Source organism: Xenopus tropicalis, chromosome 8 (genome assembly GCF_000004195.4).
Source record: "Xenopus tropicalis strain Nigerian chromosome 8, UCB_Xtro_10.0, whole genome shotgun sequence".
NCBI lineage: Eukaryota > Metazoa > Chordata > Amphibia > Anura > Pipidae > Xenopus > Xenopus tropicalis.
Genome location: NC_030684.2, coordinates 45747786 through 45766412, shown reverse-complemented (window position 1 = coordinate 45766412; position 18627 = coordinate 45747786). Strand labels below are relative to the sequence as shown.

The 18627-nt window shown below is 39.8% G+C and overlaps 1 protein-coding gene across 1 annotated transcript in view; it reads right to left on the bottom strand.

Moving 5' to 3' along the window:
• The window catches only part of atp7a (ATPase copper transporting alpha), a 45511-nt gene extending 26884 nt beyond the window's left edge, over positions 1 to 18627 (bottom strand). Inside the window, 2 exon segments of the mRNA NM_001374597.1 lie at positions 2237 to 2381; positions 18063 to 18627. Coding sequence (NP_001361526.1) covers positions 2237 to 2356 — 120 coding nt within the window. The 5' untranslated portion in view covers positions 2357 to 2381; positions 18063 to 18627.

Genomic DNA, 18627 nt, shown 5'->3' with positions numbered 1-18627 from the left:
GGCAATTAATTAATTGATGCTATGTAAGGAGCAAATGATTCTTAAATCAACATTCAAATTGTGCCTTTGTAGTGCCTAAACACACTAAACACTGACTAAACACAGTCACTTAGGTCAGAAATCAGCTAACAAGGAACCCATTAGGAATTTATTTGGAATAAACTCCAACATATTTCACTTCCTCTTTGTATTACAAAATGAGTTTAACAGACGGCTGCACCCTGATGGAGAACAAGGTGTGGCAGTATCAACTAAACAAGGAAATCAAATCTCCAGTTAAGTAAAGCACCCTGGAAAAGGTTACCTTGCAAAAAGGCCCACTGAAAGAGGTTACACAATTTTTAAAAGCTCATTCTGTATTTCAGGTCCAGGGCAAATCCAGATAATAGGCTGGACCATGATTGGCAAATAATTCCACTGAATCATTCATTCAGCCTCTACCAGCCTCTTAGGCTGATGCCACACCAGGCGTAGGGCTGATTTTTTCGGCAAGCGGAAAAACGCTTGCCGAAAATTCAGCCCTACGCCTGCTACTTGTGCCTGCACCCGAATGAATGGAATACGCTCGGGTGCAGGCACATGTAGCCGATATACGCATGAAAACGCGAGAGAATGCAAAGTCTCGTGTTTTCTTGCGTATATCGGCTACATGTGCCTGCACCCGAGTGTATTCCATTCATTCGGGTGCAGGCACAAGTAGCAGGCGTAGGGCTGATTTTTCGGCAAGCGTTTTTCCGCTTGCCGAAAAAATCAGCCCTACGCCTGGTGTGGCATCAGCCTTAATCTGTACTACAGTACCATAGTTCATTACGGATATTCCCCTGCTGTAATAATGATAGGACCACATAAAGTAATTCCTTAAAAACCTAAATCTACAAAAGAGGAAAACATGTGCTAAAAAAAGTTATATATATTTCATATTTATATAAGAAGAAACCAGCAGCCAGTTAATCCGGTCTCTTTTGTATATACTGACATATACCACTGGAAACACATTTTTAATACAGAGTCCAGAAAAACCTGTCTGGGCACAAAGAGGACTCTGAGCCCTATGTATTATAACCAGACATCGGGTAATGCAATTTAAATAGATCTGCCCGCGTCACTGACTCCTCAGTTGCCCTGAGGGTAAAAAACTATTGCAGTTAGCAGGCACATTTTGGCAGTAATTCCAACACTTATTAAATTAAATATAAAATGTGCCCTTGCCTTAGGTCAAACGCTCCAGGAAAAAACAATTACAACTGAGTAAAATGTTAAGGCAATTTAATTAAAAAGGTGAAGCTGCATTAACGGGATACAGTCATCAAAACAAACAGATGCTGCTTGTACCTGTGGGCTCTACAGTACATTAAATGAACTTTTCCATGCTTGCTTGTCATTATATAGATCTATAAAATCCTAGAAACCATCATAATAACAAGATTATATAGCTAACTGGTGTCTTGTAATCAGCCAAGCAGCAATGACTGCGGAGGGTACAATAAAGGCACAAACTATAGCATTCTTGTATTTCTTGGATGAAACCCTCTAAAAAAAATGAAAGACTGACAAAGTGCTTTTCTTGATAACTACTTCAATCTACTTGTTGGTGGATTATTAGGCTTTAAAAGCTTTGTGCATGTGTTTGGCAGCTTCTTCAAGGAGAAGGGCATTACTCAGATAGTATCTGTCCTAGGGCCTATAATATAAAAATAACTATGGTCAATGCATGTGTAATCCCACCTCAAAACAAATACAGGGTTTAAAAAATGAATAATTTGAATGTCAATGAATTCCAATCACTGCAGTGTAGCAGTTTATTGGTGTCTAATAGCTCATTATTTGATCCAACTTGTACTTGCATTCAAAAGTTTGGTGTGCATGATGGCCTATTGTTCCACAAATTCAAAGAAGGCTTTGCAGCATTCCTGCCAAAGTCTGATCAATTTATTGTGATAATCTCATTCCCACACATTTCTGGAGCACCACATAGAAAGTTTATGCCATCTTATTTATAGCAAGTCGGATCCATTTTATACCAATTAGTGCTATTCTTTCTTCAAATCTGACACAGTTCAGTTATTATTATCGGTTATTCAGCAAAATTTAAAAAAAAGGCTATTTGTTGCTTCAATTTCATTTTATTTGATATAGAAGTACTAGTGTATTGTACACCAGACCGGTGTAGCAGGAATAATTAAACCAGGGCCTGAAAGAATATGCACCAGATCTGAATGTATTTTTTTATACTTACTTTAATACTGTGGACACCGTTGATGCTTCCAATCTTTTGTTCAATTGTCTGGACACAGGAGTTACAGGTCATCCCTTCCACAGGAATAAAGGCCAAAAATGCCCTGGAGTCAGTTTCCATTCTGCTTTAGTCCACTCCTCTGCAACTAAATACAAGGAATGGGAGAATATCAGCACAGTGTACCATAAGGGCGAAGACACAAGCAGCAATTAGTCACCTAATCCGTGCAGCAAAACCCATGCACGATTAGTTGCAGTGACATTACACTGTACCCCATGGCGGGAAAGTTTACTTTTTGTAAAAGTCGCGGCAATTAATCGCCACATGTGTCTTCACCCTGAAGCACCACACATCCAATGTCCTCAAATCTGAAATTAAGGCTAATGCCAGATGTGGCTGCGTATTTTCTCCGCCTAAAACCGCCGCACAACCCACACAGCCCCTGACTATGGCATTTTTCAACCTAGTACTGGTGACGTAGCAAATCCCATTTCCCATGGTGCTAATAGTGTGAAATAGTAAAAACGCTGCGTATTTCCGCAAGGTCTGGCAGCTGCCTTTGTGTATACATAGGAATAGGTTGCTGTGCAAATAACGGCGTATTTCGGCAAATGCATGAAAAGTCCGTGGTAACATGTTTTCTAGGGTATTTACGCATAGTGTGTTTTCCATCGAGACTGTTTAAGTTATTTCTATGGATGATGATTTTGTGCGTTTTTCAGCCGCCGAGAGAATTAGAAAATACGCAGCGTAAAACCGCCATGTCTGGCATCAGCCTAAAGGACAACAAAGCCCGCTTATTCAATTTTCAACGAGCTTGCTGCTTTGCAGCTAAATGTGCATCCTATAATAAAAAGGATGTCTAGAAGAGATAAACTAACTCTCTTAAGGGTTCTGGCACACAAGGGAGTTTAGTCGCCCGCGACAAATCTCCCTTGTTGCGGGCGACTAAACTTCCTGATATGACATCCCTCCTGCGAAAATGTAAATTAAATTAAATGTTTTAAAGTGATTAAAATGTAATGTACTATTGGCCTGTGCCGGTTAAAGCTGTGTGTTTGCTTCCTAAAACCCTTCTATAGTTTATATAAACAAAGTCAGGGCAGCTATTCATGCTGGAAAAAAAGGAGAAAAGGCACAAGTTACATAGCAGATAACAATTATGCTCTATATGGAATGAAATGGCAATCTACACAGCTTATCCGTTATCTTCTTTGTAACCTGTGTTCTTTCTCCTTTTTTTCCTGCTTGAATGGCTGCCCCCATGGCTACACAGCAGCAAACACACCAATGCAGGGGAATAGTACATAATATATTAATATTTTGATATACTTTCATGCTTTGGTGTTACTGTTCCTTTAAGCAAAGGATTGTATCTATATCTAACCAACTTATCACTGTGCTACTGCAAGTACTTGCCTGTGTATGCCGGCAGTGAACGGTCAGGGAGTGCATGTTAATGTGTTATAAAGAGTACAGTACAGTTCAAATTTAGCAGCAGGGAATCATTAATAATAGCAACTGTTACATACTCAAGCAGTTACAGAATCAACATCAATCTGTCAGCATTGTGTTGAAGCAACAAGGTTTGGAAAGGTGGAAATTGCAGTTCAGCAACAGCTAGTATTAAACATTCCCATAACCGCCTTTTATCAGCTGCCAGTCATCTTACAGCACTTTGCAGATATATATTTAATACACAGAACGTGCATTTTACAGCACAGACTCCCGCTACTGTATTAGTTAACTGAGAACTATTTTTATGTTTGACTTGTACATTATTTGCTGTTATCCAATAAAAATACACTAATTGCACTGTAATTTCATTTCATGTCCATAAACAAGGTGTCAGATGGAATTAATCCTCTTAACTTCCTTTTTGTAGATCTGTGAATGTGTTAGTCACATTAATTTGGCACATGACACAAGGGGAAGTGTGCTCCCATCATCTGATTATGCTGCCTCAGTCACTAAGAATTGCCGGCTTTGTTATAAAAGTGTCGAGAGTAAACTATCAGCTCAGAGCTAGCAATAATCTCCCACGCAACATAAGCAGAACCAAATGTTAATGTTTTCTTACAGACATTTTCAAAAATGGTTTCAGTGACACAGCACTTTTGGGTGTGTTTGTGCTTAGTCACAAGTTATACGTTCAGCTTCAGCAAAGGAGGGTCCTGGGTAAACAGCACCCCCAAAAATGTAAAAACACACACCTTTATCAGGATATTATACAAAAGCTATTCTTAATGTATGCATTAAGAACAGGCTTACATTTTTATAAAGGGTCCTCCACCTCAATGGCCAATGCCCAATTAAAGAAAATGTAATTTAAATATACAATAATTATAATTTTTCACTAGTTTAAACGTTACATGTAAATGCACTGAACGAAGCATGTGTCTGCCTGCTTAAAGGAGAAGGAAAGGCAAAGTCACTTGGGGTGCCAAAATGTTAGGCACCCCCAAGTGACTTAAATCGCCTACCTTTTACCCCGGGCTGGTGCCCCTGTTAGGAGAGAACAGCACCAGCCCGGGGTAGCAGCGAGCGCTTCCTCCTTCCGTCTTCGCTCGCTCGCGCGCGCATGTGCAGTAGAGTGAAAAGCTGAACTTTAACAGAGAAGTCGGCTTTTCACTCTACTGCACATGCGCCTGTCGTTATGTCCTTCCAAAACGAAGGCGGAAGGAGGAAGCGCTCCGCTACAAGTACCCCGGGCTGGTGCTGTTTTCTCCTAACAGGGGCACCAGCCCGGGGTACAAGGTAAGCGATTAAAGTCACTTGGGGGTGCCTAACATTTTGGCACCCCCAAGTGAATTTGCCTTTCCTTGTCCTTTAAATTCCTTGAACTTCTGGTTCTGATTCCTGAAACAACAAAGCAGAAGCCAGCTTGGTAATAGTGCTGAAAGAGAAATGCCTTTTGCTACATTATTTCAAAAGTCAGAGCTAAGGAGTAAGCACAGATGACAAAAATAGAATTTCAGTGACTTGTAAAACTAGTAAAAGTGTTTAATTAATACACATTGGAGAGTTTCTCAGAATTACCTTACATAAGTTTTTGGGTGGAAATGCATGAACAACTGTAGTCGTAAGCAGCTCTATGCAAGTCTATGCAGCTGGATTAATTATGAAGGATAATAACCCACCTATTTACCAAAAAGATGTTTGCTTTGAAGCAGGTGACTAGTAAATGCTCCCTGCTGATTGGTTGCTATAGTTGACGCAGCCCTGTAGCAAACTTTGCACTATTTATTACATAAGCCAATAAGTCTGATAGCTAATGATTAGTGAGAGAACTGTTCAAAGCAGCATGGAGCATCAGACAATTAACTGGTTGGTTGGATAGAGCAGCAGTGCAGCACAGCTATTTAGAACCATGATATCAAAAAACAGCTAATATAATTACAATTAAAGCAAAAATGTACCTAAATTACAAATGTGAACACATGAATAGTTTGAGCAATATCACTTTTTTCTGCAGTTTGGCAGATTTTGACCTTATTCTTAACACCATCTAACAATGTACTGGCACCACAGGGAACAGAATGCACAGAAAGCCCTCTAACTGGTCTGTATGTCTCGTCTAAAAATGTAAATTCAACACGCCTCATCCTGGCACATGCATGAGCCATAAGAAAATACAAAAGTGAAAGGGGCCAGGAACTCTTTCGCTTTTAAATCGGTTCCACTTGGTGACGCGGGCCAACAAGCATATACAACAATGTATTTATTAAAATTGGAGACGAACATTCCCAGTGATGTTGCCCATAACAACCAATCAGCAATTAGATTTGAACAGTTACCTACAAGTTAGAAAACCAAAGCAAATATCTGATTTGTTGCTATGGACAACATCACTGGTGATGTTTGTCTTGATTGTTAATAAATTCACCCCTAAGATTATTTATTGATATCTTTACTGATTTTTAGTAGCCTTCCCCACTTACGAACGTCCCCCCTTCAAGGTTTAGAAAATTATGCCTAGTAGCAAAGGATTCTATGATCCCTGAAAGACCTTGAAGTTTGAGTGTAACTATGTGGAGTATTTACTTGACTGGCCATTATGCTATAAAGGTCTAGCACCCGTGATTTAAATGTAAATAAAACAATATAATAAATCTAGGAGTCTATGCAACAATGGCATACTTACTCAAGGATTCAAATCATTCCCAAAAAAAGAGGCATTTCAGATCATGAGAACTATATTCTCCTGAGAACAGGATTTTTAAAATATCAGAATACTTCAAGCCAATGTAGTAGTGCTTGGAAAAAATAATTTTCCTATTTACTAGCAATCTGTAGTAATGTGGAAAATCACTGATTCAGAAAGTGCCAACAGAAAAGCACTGCTTAAATTGTATGCAATGCACTTTCTTTTAAAGCACCACAACATTAGGGTGTTGAGTTTAGTGCTCACAGCAGTTGGTTTAATTTTGACAAATCGATTTGGTTTGGCAAGTCAAGAAAACATCTAAATGAGTAGTTCATCTTAGTAATTTTAGTATGGTGTAGGCAGTAACGTGTTGACGTGTTGGCGTGTTGAATTTCAAAAGTAAAGTAAAATTATAATTCTCCAATTAGCCCAATTTAAAAATCTTTTGCCATTTTTGAATTGTTTACATCACTGTTGCACAGATGTCAGGCCTCAAAAAAGTTTTAACCTATCCAGTTGCTAGGGCTTAAATGCCTTACGAAATCAGAATCAGTTATGATCTTAAAATGTAATATTAATAGTAAAGGCCCTGAATAGAAATATAAGCAATAAAAAAATAAGAATAATGAAACAACTGATGTCTCACAGAAAGAAGCAGAATATAAATAAGAAATAAATTTAAAAAAATGGAAACCGGTTGAAAAAGACTACCTGGTACAAATGTTAGCGAAACTGCCCCTTTGCTTTATAGGACATCTGCAGCATTACATAAATGTAATCCTATATATCTAATTTGAGTACTACAAATTAAATGGGGCACATGCATTCCTATTCATCAGGTATAAATCAGCTTAAGGCTCAGTGATGTCGGTGACTTATCACAACTACCTGAGCTTTCTGCTCCAACTTTATTATTGATACAACAGAATTTTTACTCTCCGTTGAGAATCCAGATTACTCTGCGTAGTCACCAGGTACAGGTATGGGATCCGTTATCTGGAAATCTGCTGAGTTACATTAAGTCTGTCTCCCATAGACCCAATTTTAATCAAATAATTCAGATTTTTTAAATTGATTTCCTCTTTCTGTGCATTAATAAAACAGAACATTGTATTTGATCCCAACTAAGATATAATTAATCCTTATTGGATGCAAAATAATTCTATTGGGTTTAATTAATGTTTTATTGATTTTTTTGTAGACTTAAGATATGTAGATCCAAATTGCGGAAAGACCCCTTATCCAGAATATCCTTGGTCCCGAGCATTCTGGATAATGAGTCCTATGGATGATCATCTTCCCACAACCAATGACATATTCCATATTTCCCCTTATATTAAACAGTAGGCTAATTATGGTACAATTTGTTAATGTGTGCTTGCCTACAGGACACTAGGAGAGAGTCTGAACCAGGATAGATAGACAGGCAGACAGACAAGCAGATATTCTGAAGCACAAATTGCCAGAACAAGACAGGACAGTGTTCCTACATGGTGTGGGACAGTGCAAGATTATTATAAATGCCTACTACTGCAAAGTAACAATGATGAAAAAGTTCTCAGAAAAGATGCAATAATACAAAGTTCTTGAGGACATTTACACCCCTTGAATGTCTCTCAGTTCCCATACATGTAAAAGGAAACAAAAGAAGCCTTAAAATATTCATATAGTGGTTATGTGATCTCAGATTTAGTTTGATGAGAATATTGTTCTGTTAGAGATCTCCATTCCAATGTAAGAGTGTGTCTGGTGATTATAACAGGTATAGGATGCCTAATCATGAAACCTGTTACCCAGAAAGCTCCAAATTTTGGGAAGGCAATCTCCAATAGAGTCTATTTTTATTTATGCAACATTTATTTCAGACACGTTAGACAGTTCACATTTCACTACACAAATTAGTGTCCATTTTAAGCAAATAGTTCTATTTTTTACACATTATTTCCTTTTTCTCTGTAATAATAAAACAGTACCTTGTATAGTAATGATGGTAACTAAGTTGCCTAATTCCATATTGGTGGCACAACTGGTGGTAGTACCTTATAGCAGTTCTATAGTGATTTCAGTTTATGCTATATTTATATCTGCCCAGATCTGGTTTGCCAGGTTATCCAAGATACTGATAAATGAAATATTATGGATTACAACATATTCTGTATAAAAGAGCAGGATGGAAAACTGGTTCCCGGACAAATCGGTCCATACGTGACACAGTCTTTTAATTACCCAAGTAATTAAGAGTCTATGGTACAACTGCCAAATAGAACAAAGGTATATTTCACTACAAATATATCCTTGATTAAATTCCAGCAGTTACGATAATGATGCTGAAAATATTATTTTTTTTTTTTTGTTTTTGGAATTAGCATGTAACGAATGCTTTTTATTCACTTAGCTCTAATTCGCACCATGCATGACTTCTACATTTTTCAAGGTGAACCTGAAATAGCTTTTTACCCACTTCAAATATTTAATGTTCAATGAATGTAAGTGCAAACACACCACTGTACTGAACACACCAAGATGTATATCTTACAAATCTATTTATTATGGGCCTGCTTTCCCTCCCATGATACTGTACTTTTGGACACACACAATCTCTTGCTTCATACAGGAATAAGGGTAGTAGACATAAAGCATGGTTATCCAAATTACAGAAGACCTCTTATCTGTAAAACCCCATGTCACAATCATTCTGGATATCAGGCCCCACACCTTGTAGTGATAAACACAACTTAGTTCATGTAAGGATAGTGAAAACACCTACAGTGTAAGTGGGTCTCTGGATTCCAGGGTAACAATAATATAACACAGAGTTGTATGTTGTGACTGACACTAAACTGAACTGGAATCTTAGCGGTGCATTGTGAGAAGCACGTGAATTCAGATAAAATAAAGCATGTGACAATTAATTTAGAAAACTAAAAGTCAATGAATAAATGCAGGCAGCCTCTAGGAAGCTGTGGCTTCAAAATACAAGTTTAGATCCTGAAATATTTCATGTGCCACAAAGCAGGAAGTTGCAATGAAACAATAGCTTGTTATAACTCTCACAATTAACTCTTTCACCTTATTTGTAACTAATAAGAAACAGCAGGGTATCAGTTAAAAATATCACTGGTCATCCATTACCAACCTAAATAATAACATACAGGAATGGGACCTGTTATCCAGAATATATCACACTTTTTTTTTACCTTTATGGAGATTTCCAGGAATACACTGTTTTCACAGTATCCAAACTGAATGCATTCAGAAGAAAAGGAAAGGGTGCACAAATTAATATCTGCACGCCTCCTACAAACAAGTACAACCTCACGCCTCTGTAGGGCCTTCGAAAAGGTATGAAACAGAAAGCAAACAAAGTTGTTATCTTCCCTTGCTTATCTGTGACTAACTGCCTGCTAGCCAAGCTGCCAACAAGCTCTGGTGCCAAACATGGCGACCAATTAGAACCCATGCTTCAAAGGTATTAGCAAGGATCTGTCACTACTGTACATTTATATTGGTACAGTAAAAGTGCCATGGGCACTTTTGAATATCCTTTTTCCCACAATACAGTAAATCTGCCCCACTTATATATTTTTAGCTACTGCAACTTTAAGCAGGGTCGGACTGGGGGGTGAAGGGCCCACCAGGGCTTCCGCCCCAGGGGCCCTGCAGGTGCCCCCGCCGGCCGTGTCCCCTAATTCCCTCCTCCCCCCCCCATTCGGGGGCCCCCCTGACCCCCCTCGCAGGGCCCCTCACCTGACGTCCTCCCCCGAACGCGCGTAATTTAACGTGTCGGGGCAGGAGCGGTCGGGCAGGGGGAGCACAGGTAAGGGTCGGGGCCCACCGGGATTTTTCCCGGTGTCCCGGCGGACCAGTCCAACCCTGACTTTAAGCATTTAAGCCAAAGAGTTTTCCTGCCAAAAAAATACAGGTATAGGACCTGTTATCCAAAATGCTCGGAACCAAGGGTATTCCGGATAAGGGGTCTATCCGTAATTTGGATCTTCATACCTTTAGTCTACTAAAAATTCAACAAAACATTAATTAAACCCAATAGGATTTTTTTGCATCCAGTAAGGATTAATTATATCTTAGCTGGGATCAAATACAAAGCACTGTTTTTTTAAAGAGAAAAAGGAAATCAATTTTAAAATTCTGAATTATTTGATTAAAATGGAGTCTATAAGAGACAGGCTTTCCGTAATTCGGAGCTTTCTGGATATCGAGTTTCCAGATAACGGATCCCATACCTGTATACCTGAGAATTTTTTTCAACTGTTTTTTTTTTTTTTTTTTAATTTGTTTGTGGGGTTTTTTTTAGCTTTTTGTTCAGAAGCTCTCCAGTTTAGAACTTCCAGCTTCCTCTAACATCTAGCAGTGGTTTAAATTAGCGTTCCTCTATTTTGGGATTTCATAAAGGTTTTTGCAAATCCTGAAAAAGGGGTAAACAAGGGTCAAAAAGAATTGTGTGTGTGTGTGAAAAAAAGTGTTTTCCTTATTCATGTGAGCAAGTCACATGATTTTAAGGGTTCAGATTCTGTTCAGCCAAACACTTGGATTTAGAGGAATTCTGTTGAAAAAAAGGGCTCTGGTTTTGCCAGAATTTTGATCACCAGGAGTAGCATGTACCATAAACTAAGGAGTCAGAGTTGATGGTTTTATGTTCTGATACTGGAAGATAGGTGTGGATTGGCAATATATTTATTGGGCCTATGTGGGGCTGTTTGGGCCTCTGTGTACTTAAAATGCCAGGGCCTATTCTGAATCCCAGTCCAGTTCTGTTGGAAGAGGAATATGATAAGGTCTGAATATAAAAGATAATAAGTAACAATAACAAAATGGTAGCATCACAGAGCAAGTTTTTTGGCTGCTGGGCCATTGAACCCTATTTGGACCTTATAAAGAGCCAGAAGAATAATTTTAGAACAATAAAAATGAAGACCAAATGAAAAGATGAAGATGTCCTATAGAGCCCTTGTCACCCTTATACTGTTATTGAATAGAAAGGACTGTCACCAGTCTCTCTGTCACCATTGCATGTGCACCAGACAGGGTGCTTTCCATTCAAAAACATTATGGGCAGTGAAAGATGGACAGGGGTGTTTTCATCCCTAATGTTTTGCATCGAATGGCAGCAGATGTCAAAACACCCTGTGTGCCATTAGCCTTAAGCTTATAAAGAGTAAAAATATGCTGCCATTGCCATTGATAGGTTGACTATATGTGTACCACATATGTGTATATGTGGTTTGGATCTATTTCAACATTTGGAAAGGATATAGGAGGAAGTGCACTCATAAATGAGTTCTTCATACAGGCAGGGTAGGGAAGGCAGAGTATGGCACACGCAGGGTAGGGCACACACAGGCACGGTATGGCACACACAGGCAGGGCAGGGCACACACAGGCAGGGCAGGGCACACACAGGCAGGGCAGGGCACACACAGGCAGGGCAGGGCACACACAGGCAGGGCAGGGCACACACAGGCAGGGCAGGGCACACACAGGCAGGGCAGGGCAGGCAGAGTATGGCACACACAGGCAGGGTAGGGAAGGCAGAGTAGGGAAGGCAGAGTATGGCAGGTTTTTGCTGTACTACCACCATTAATATGGCTATGGTCATGCGATAACATGGGTGTGGTTTCAAGTGGGTGTGGTTTTAAAAGGGGGAGTGGTCAAAACTAGCTTCCATTATCAGCCCTCCACCACAGAAGCCGGAAAAATTCCAGCCCTTGGTACCCAAGTTGGACAGCACTGCCTTAAAGGATCGGAACAATAGAAAAGGTTGCCATACCATATAAGACCCCTCATAGGCTCTTCAACTTTTTGGCTTATGGGCCAGTGGGTCTTAGAGTATGCTGGCTTGTGAGCCAACTGGTCAGAGAGCATTCCAGATTGGTCCTTGTATGGCTGCCTTTAGGCATTCTCATGAGTAATAAAATGCCCTGGAGGGCAGCATCCATTAACTGTATTTCAGAGAAAAAAACTTGACATTTTGTTACCAAGATTACCAGCAAAACAAGATTTTCCACATTTTTGTGGCCAAGAGCTGCATTGGTGTAGATCAGTGCTGTCTAACTTCTGTGGTACCAAGGGCCGGATGTTTTATGGCCTACATGGTAGAGGGCCAGTAATGGAAGCCAGTTTTGACCACTACCCTTTTTTAAAATGCACCCACTTTAAACCACACCCATGTTATCACAAGAGCTTTTAAGATCATACCCACATTAATGGTGGTAGTGCAGCAAAAACCCAAAGGTTGGTGGTGATACCCCCCTTCATTCATATGTGAAAGAAGTTTATTTTGTCAAATTAAGACATACTTTTAAATCCATATGCCTCCCCTGTGGATAGCACAACAACCTTCAACACATAATTACACACCTTAGGGTCCATATAATGACACTCACAGGCAGCATAGGGCAGGCAGAGTATGGCGCACACACAGATAGCATAGGGCAGGCAGAGTATGGCGCACACACAGGCAGCATAGGGCAGGCAGAGTATGGCGCACGCACAGGCAGCATAGGGCAGGCAGAGTATGGCGCACGCACAGGCAGCATAGGGCAGGCAGACTATGGCACACATTGTTCAGGTGTAAACAATACAGGAGTTTAAAGCTGTGATCAATACAGGGGTTTTTACAGTCTGAATTTGAGGTGCGATTAATGCAGGGAGGCCAGTAAATCTCAGTACTGATATCATTTAATGCTTACACAATAGTAAGCAGTCACAGCAGCCAGACAAGTGGTGGGCCACACAGGGGGCAGGAGGTAACTGTAAGAGACAAATTTCTGTTTTTTAAAAAAAAAGCAATTTGTTGCTGCTAGTGCAGAGGGCAAAATTGCACTAGTGATGCAGCCCCCACTAGACCTGCCCCAACATGAAACAAGTAAGCATGAGGTGGGCAAGGGGGGTGGCAGCAGAAACCCCTGAAATGCCCCTGCCACTTTCATATCATCTATTTCTACTGCCCCTGCATTTCCTTCTATCCTAATTTGCTGACCCCTCCCTGCCCTTTTCTATGCCAACTCTACCACTGCTGGTATGTGCTGTTATTTCTACCCCTTCGCTACAATCCATAACCACTATATTTATTAGCCCCGTAATAAACAAATTAGAGGACTAGCAGCTGTCAACTTTTTTCTTTACATGCATATATTACACATAGCCTTATCCGGGAATGCGTTATCCAGAAAGCACTAAATTATGAAAAAAAAAACTATCTCCCATAAAGTCCATTTCAAGCAAATAGTTTTTTTTATAATATTGCCTTCTCTGTAGTTATAACCGATACATGATCCTAACTAAGCTGTATAAATTCATATTGGAGGCAAAGCAATCCTAATTTTATTTATTTAATGTTTAAATGTTTTTAGCAGGCTTAAGGTATGGTAATCCAAATTATGAAAAGATCTCTTATCTGAAAAACCTCAGGTCCCAAGAAATATGGATAATATTTCCCATACCTGTACTTACAAGGTGTCTGCAAATATAATCCTTATGCAACCCTTTATACCTAGACAAACTATAACATACTTAAATTTGCCACTTTATTTGAGCTCTATGTGAATGTAACAGCAGGCACAAGTAATTAATTTAGTCCTCAATATAAAAGCAAGCTAGCCCCAGCCTGAGAAAATACATTTAGTATGTACCACAATGGTTGAGACTGAAACAGACAATTAATCATATAAATAGAAGCTGTAATTCAACAAAATAATGACTTTTTATTCCTAAAGCTTACTTGGCTGGCTGAGGAAACCAAAACACACTTTGATAAAGGGAGAGGGTATCCTTGTTTATGTATACTAATCTATATTTTAATATGAATTGGAATTTAAATTCAGTATGTCACACTGATGTCTTTTGGCCAATTACATTTTCCTAAGCAAACTTCCTTGTTTTTCACAGGCAAAGTCCTCATGATAAGGCAGAGAGGCCTATTGCACAATTGTAAGGTCCACAGTAGCTACAGGATAGAATAAAAATCAGCTTCAGATAACAGCAGATATATATATAACAGAAAGGACCACTATACTCTCTGATGTTTGTGTTCCATTCTGCTTCCGTACAGAGGAGTTCCTATGCTAATATTGTTTTACAGTATTTCTATATACAAAATATGAGCAAACCTAGGTGGCAATTCCTGCTGTGGCTATACTGTACCTATAAAAACCAACATGAGTCTGTTTTCTGCCTGCCATACCCATAGTGACTAAACAACATCACATACAACACATACCATAATACTATGGGGTTATAACATGACATTAGGATAATGGTAGGTGATAACAACCGTTTCCAAATAGCAACTAAACTATGGACACTATACATAAGTCTGAAAAGTATCATATAGATAGTGGGAAAACAAAATTGTTTGAATGGGACGCACTCCAGGTGAAATTTGGACTTCAGGTCCAGCAAAACAAAAGAAAGGTTTCCACCCCAGTGAGATCTAGCAATCTTGGTTATAGGGTTACCATAGCATAAAGACTCATGGCTTAAAGCAGTAGAATGTGGGTAAAAGCACTGCACACCTAACCCCAGAGCAGTTGTACAGGAGACTTGTTGGTAGCAGGTTGATACACGTAGGTGGGGAAATGGAGTATTTGTATATTGAATTTCTGACCAGATCCACTAATTCATAGTAAAGCAATTAGGGATGCACGAATCCCAGCTTTTTATAAGGATTCCGTTTCGGCTGGATCTGCGGTCCCGGACGAACTGAATCCTAATTAGCATAAATTAGCATATGCTGATTAGAATTCAAAAAAGGTTAAATGGGCAGTGAAAAAATTTTTTGCCGCGTGCATCCTAATCAGCATATGCTAATTAGAATTCGGATTCGGTTCAGGATTTGGCCGAATACTGCTAGGTGGGTTTGGGGGTTCGGCCGAACCCAAAAAAGTGGGTTCGGTGCATCCCTAATAGCAATACATAAACTAATCAATGCTTTTTGGCAATATCTAGGCATGTCAAATGTAGCTATTAGGGCAAAAACAAACGGGGTGATTAATTGCAGCAATTTAAAAAATCTAATCGTGACAATTAATCATGACTTGTAGCCGCGCGGGTACCTTTGCTCATGACGACTTGATTGTTTGAGAGTGGAGGTAGCGCCCCTGTGATTAGTTTCAACGACTGGGTAATTAGTCGCTAAGACTAGTTTTTTTTTTTAAAAAAACGTGGTGACTAATCGCACCGTCTGTCTTTACCCTTGTCCCACAAAATGACAATTTTGATAACAATTCAGTCCATGTATGGCTGCTGTTACACCTGGACCTCCAATCTGGGAATCAATGTATGTTGCTGGGACCAGATCTGCTTTATTTGCTGTGAGGAAGTACCAAAAATGCTGCCCACGACCATCTTTAGAGCCATCAATGGTGAATGCTGCATGTAACTACAATACAATCCCAGAACTGGGAAAAGATGAATAAATTTGCCAAGTTATTGATACTTCATTAGTGCCAAGCTGTTCCCATTGAGCCTGTTTGTTTTATTTTAAAAACACACTGGATGTTGCGGGAGCACTCCAAAGCTAAACTATAATAAAAGTGCAGCTGATCTGACCAAAGCATCTTAAAACCCACAAAAAGGGATTGGTAGATGCATATTCCAAGCCCCATGTTTTACTATTAATTAATTCATACATTTAAAAAAAAAAAAACAGGCTTCTTAATTACATGTTTAGGATCATAAAATTGCTACGCTTACGATACCCATGTAAAATGGGTGTTTGACTTGGTGATCTATCCCCCACAAATACTAATTACAGCTGAGGGGACTCATCATTTGAGACCACCCTATGGCCAGAAGACACCTATCCCAAGATAATGCAAACAGGCAGAAAGGTGCATGGCTATGGAACAAGATATAGGAAAGTAGACTAAGACCACCAGAATTACAGTGGCTTGGAAATTGTATGATCATATCCTTGCACATAAAAATGCTAATACATTCCTGCAAAGAATGTATTTCTAATAAAACATGGTCAAATACAAGGGTAATATTTTATAATTGCAGAGAAAAAGGAAATCTTTTCTAAAAATGTCAAATATTTGCTATGGGAGATGGCCCTAAACTGACTAGCAACTGAAAGCTGTATTTTTTATTTTTCCTTTTCTGTCCCTGGGTTTGACAGGGACAGGAAACAGTGTAACAGTCAGGTCTCCTCCAGACCTGTTAATCAACTGGCTAACAATATTGGTTTAGAGGCCTGAGCCAGCAATACATTTTCTTTGACTGTGCAAAAAAAATAGTTTTAGAGAGGACCCCATTAAGGCAAATGGAGTTGATTGGCTTCTTTATGGTTTCATCATAAACATAAAACTGCACTGAACCCCTAGCTCTGTTTTTGTCTAAACTGTCTAAAGAGACGCAGGACAAGCTGCTCAAACCCACAACAAACACCCACATGAGACATCAGCAGACAGAGTTCTCTCTGTAAACAGGAAAATCGAGACCCTATGGGATTGCAGAGCTTTCTTATGAAACAGATTTCCAGCTGTTCTCATGTGAAGCAATGGTTGACAGTCCTTCCAAAGTCAACAACCAAATTGCTCTATGAATGACCCTCTTTATACAAAATCTCTACAGCTCAATGGAGCAAGTTAACAATTAATGTAGGATAGGTACGGACCTGTTATCCAAAATGCATACTTTAAGTCTACTAAAAAGCATTTAAACATGGAATGAACCTAATAGGATTGTTTTGCCTCGAATAATAAATAATATCTACGTTAGGATCAAGGTACTGTTTTATTATTACAGAGAAAAAGGAAACCATTTTTAAAAATCTGAATTATTTGATTAATATGGTGTCTATGGGAGTTGGCCTTCCCCAAATTTGGAGCTTTCTGGATAATAGGTTTTCAGATAATGGATCCTATAAATAAAAGAAAGAATAAAGAAAAAATAATTATTGTTTATAATGATAATATCCCTTTTCTTTTGTGTCATGTCTCTAAGCTTAAGCTACAGTGTAATAAAACAAAATGAGACATTAATTAAGATAATGGATGATGAGTTTAATTTGACGTTAAACATTACTGTAGTAACCTGCGGTTTTGTAGCTGTGACTTTTGTTTAAACCAGGGATCCCCAAAGTTTTCCTACTTTGGGGCCACTGGAAGCAACACTGAAGGGGGAGGTGAGCAACATGTTGCCCCTGAGCCACTGGTTGGGGATCACTGGTTTAGACACAAAGTGAACCTGTGCAGACAACAAGGATTTCAAAGAACAGTCGTTGGCCAAAAGCTGACTTTTGGTTATGCACGCAAAAACATTATTTTGCACACACATTTTAAACTTGTGCGCACATTTTTAAAAACAGTGTGCTCAGGTCAGAATGAGAAAAGTTTGCGTTTTCTCACAAAACTCTTGTTGCGAAAAATATTGTTGTGTGTTTTGGCATCAACATGAATGTGTGTGCAAGCTCAAAGCTTTGTGGGAACATTGCACCCAGCAGCTCAATACATGCTAAATGTCTTTCCTCTAAAGCTAAGGGGTCCTAAATAATGTCCAAAAACATACTGGGGTGTCAACACTAACATTTCCCCAATACTGAGTTACAATGGAAATCCTGCATTAGGCAATAAGAAATGTAATAAAGTTAACCATAGTTTAACAGCCAGTCCAGGCTAACTTGGCCTTTATTATTACACAAGGGTTGTCTGTACTTACCAAAAGCGGGTGTCCTGCCAGCACACTGGCCCCGGCTCTGTTTCCTTTAGCGATGCATCATATACATAGAAACCGGCCGACCCGACCCAATGAGCCCCTGAGAACAGCTCCTATTGCAGCGAGGTATTGTTACAGTCTAAGCAAGGCTACAGTATCGCCGGTATTAGCTAATGCTTCCTTAATAACCCACTGAAATGGCAAGGTCTGTGTTTAACGTAGAGAAACATGCCGGCTCCCAGCAGCACTGCCCGGGGTTCCTGGCGAAGTTCCGGTGCTTGGGACGTATTCCTGACGTCTCCGGGTCCCGAGTAGCCCTCGTGATTGCCGCCTGAGTCTATAGCCTCCTCCCGTGACTGACACAACGTACCTCAGTAAGTGCCTGACAGCCCCGGCCAGGTAACACTTACAGCAAGCCAGAGCGGCGGCACAGCGCTATTGGTACGCACACACTATGGGAGGTGGAAGGACAAAGTGCCCCGCACCGCCATTGGACGCTTCCAAAAGGTAGGCGGGGGCGCCACGCATGGAGGCAGAGACGTCACGTTTGCTGGCAAGGGAATCCGGC